Source organism: Volvox carteri (assembly GCF_000143455.1).
Source record: "Volvox carteri f. nagariensis unplaced genomic scaffold VOLCAscaffold_250, whole genome shotgun sequence".
NCBI classification, from domain to species: Eukaryota; Viridiplantae; Chlorophyta; class Chlorophyceae; order Chlamydomonadales; family Volvocaceae; genus Volvox; species Volvox carteri.
Window position 1 is genome coordinate 4,892 of NW_003307786.1, and position 2,692 is coordinate 7,583.

General features: G+C 56.5%; 1 protein-coding gene across 1 annotated transcript in view; it reads right to left on the reverse strand.

The window, feature by feature from the left end:
• Positions 1-2,692, reverse strand: part of VOLCADRAFT_100957 (uncharacterized protein) — a gene marked incomplete at both ends in the record, with an annotated part of 11,770 nt that overhangs the window by 4,855 nt on the left and 4,223 nt on the right. Inside the window, one exon of the mRNA XM_002959439.1 lies at positions 168-270. Coding sequence (XP_002959485.1) covers positions 168-270 — 103 coding nt within the window. The remainder of the gene's footprint in view (positions 1-167; positions 271-2,692) is intronic.

Consider the following 2,692-nt stretch of genomic DNA (forward strand, 5'->3'; position numbering starts at 1 on the left):
TAACAGCCCAGCTTCACGAAACGGCGTGCAGCATATAATCCTACAGTACCGAACTGACGCCTGTAAACAGCCCAGCTTCGCGAAAAGGTGTGCAGCTTACGGTGACGGTGCCATCGACTAGTTTACAGCCGCCGGCTTTTGTGTGACTCAGTGCTCAGCCGCAGTACCATACGTGAAGAGAAACAAAGCAATTGCATATGTCTGCGTTGCTGTCATACTGTAGCGAGCTGACGCCCGTGAACAAGACAGATTCACAAAAGGCCGTACAACCTACGGGGACAACATTGGACAACAACAGATGCGCAGTTCGGCGCGCTCGTCATCCATCGCTGAATTGCGCGTCGGTTTGCGCGTTAAATAAACGCGTTTAATTGTGCATTGAACTGCATGCTGAACTGCGCACTTCAGTGCGTGTTGAATTGCACAGTTCGGTGCACGTTGAATCGCGCGTTGAATTGCATGTTGAAGATTTCGTGCGTGTTGCACTGTGCACGGTCGGTGCACGGTCCAGAACGAAAAGAAAATAACAATAAACGACGACGACGCGAAAAACGAACCACGCGACGACGAAGGCAGCGCTCCCGAACGAAAAATATAAGAAAGAAACGTGCGGGCGCCGGGCGACGAAGCTAGCGATCCGTAACGTAAAAAAGGACAAAAAGACGCGCCGGCGCCGGGATCGAACCGGCGACTGCGGCTCCCACTCGACGTCGGAGCTAGCGCGCCCGACGAAGCGGCGCACGGCCATGCTCCGGGGTGCCTTGCGCGGGCCCAGGTGTGGTGCGGTGCGGTGCAATCCACGTGCGACGCGGCGCGCCGAACGAAAAAACGAAAAAAAGCGGCGACGACGGGACGCGAACCGGCGACCGCGGCTCCCAAGCGGCGACGGAGCTAGCGGAAACGACGCAGCTCCGAAACCGCGGACAAAAAGGCGAAAACGGCAAGTTATCAAAAGGGACACAGACAGACACTAGACGCGGGCTGTGTCGCCCGCGAGGGGGCCGTAGTCCCCCGGCTGGGCGGCGCGAGTACGAGGGTCCGTGCGTATAGTTGTACTACACCCGTGCGGGAGTCGAACCCACAAGTGCAAGGGATGCACCCAGCCGTGCGGGCGTGTCGTCGGACGGCTAGAGAGCCGTGCAACGCTGGCATTTAACGCCATGCAGTGGCGAAAATGGCATGCTGGATAGGGTATGGCTGGTGGAGAGGAAGGGCCCGAGCGGGGAATCGGACAGCAGCGTCGTCAAACAGATTCCGAGCTTGCAGGCACACCGCCGTCCGCGTCGCACTCGGTTCCTATCCACATATCCGGTGGGTCGATACTACTGCGGAAGTTGGTCGAAGGTGTAGAAAGTCAGGAGACGGGATCGGATAAGTTTCGCATAACACATAACACAAAACAGGGGATGCAGCAACGGAGAACACGAAACAAGGCAATGCAATGTATACGAGCAACATGTTTACACATTATGCCAGCGCAAACCGCACACCGAACACCAGCACGGCCAAGCAACGAGTGCAGAAGTCGTGGTGCTGGCATGGTCGTGCACGGTATGGTATGGACGGTCGTGCCCGGTCCAGTCAGGTTGGATCGGGAACGTATGTATGGAATATGTGGCATACATGCGGATGGGCGAACATTGGTAACAACATGGAAGAATATGTTACAGCTTCACAGACGATGTGTACGCTGCATACGACTGCCTAGACGCTGATGTTCGCCACACAAGTACGCAGGTCTATCAGTAGGGCAGGTATGCCGTGCAATATGTGCAGAGGCGTGCGGGAGATATTGCCGCCACGTTGCGTGGCCGTGTTGGTGTTCGGTGTGTTGGTCATAACTGCCAACGTCATGGCGGCGGTGGGGGTTGGGCAGGATCGTCCGCTGCAGCAGTTTAGGCGCACGGCTTGCTTTTGGTTTGATACCTTCGTAGGCCAGGAATGCCGAGGAATGCATGACATACGAAGATATCACACCGATGTGATATTTTCGTACGCCAGTAATATTCCGGCCTTCATGGCCTACGAAGATATCAAGCCGAAGGCGAGCCGTGGAGGCGAACTGCTACAGCGGACAATCCTGTCCAGCCGCCACCGCCGCCATGACGCTGGCAACGATGCTGACGACCAACACACCGAACACCAACACGGCCAAGCAACGTGGAAGCAATAGGTGGTGTGCAGAGGCGATGTCGCTTCCAACGGCGCTCGTATGCTGGATAGGGTATGGGTGGTGGAGAGGAACGGCCCGAGTCGGCACTCGGACAGCAACATCGTCAAACAGATTCTGAGTTTGCGTGGCCTCAGGAAAGACGACACTGCCGTCCGCGTCCCACTCGGGCCGTTCTTCTTCACCAACCATAGCCTATAGAGCAAGCGCAGGTGATTACAATATGTGCCATACATGCGGATGGGCGGACATTGGTCGATCACAGGATCAGTATCGTGTGGGAAGCTGGCGCTGCCGAAGAAGTCGTCATTGTCATGCAGCAGTTACCGAACTATGACGAGTACTTCGGCAGTGCCAGCTTTGCAGACGATAGTGACCATGTGGCGTACGCTGCATACGACTGCTTAGACGCTGACGTTCGCCGCACAGGTATGCAGGGTAGCGCAGGTAAAAGCGCACGGTGCACGAGCACTTGCGTTGTCCGCTGAGGCAGTGGCGTTGTTTTGGTACGGCACCGACGCA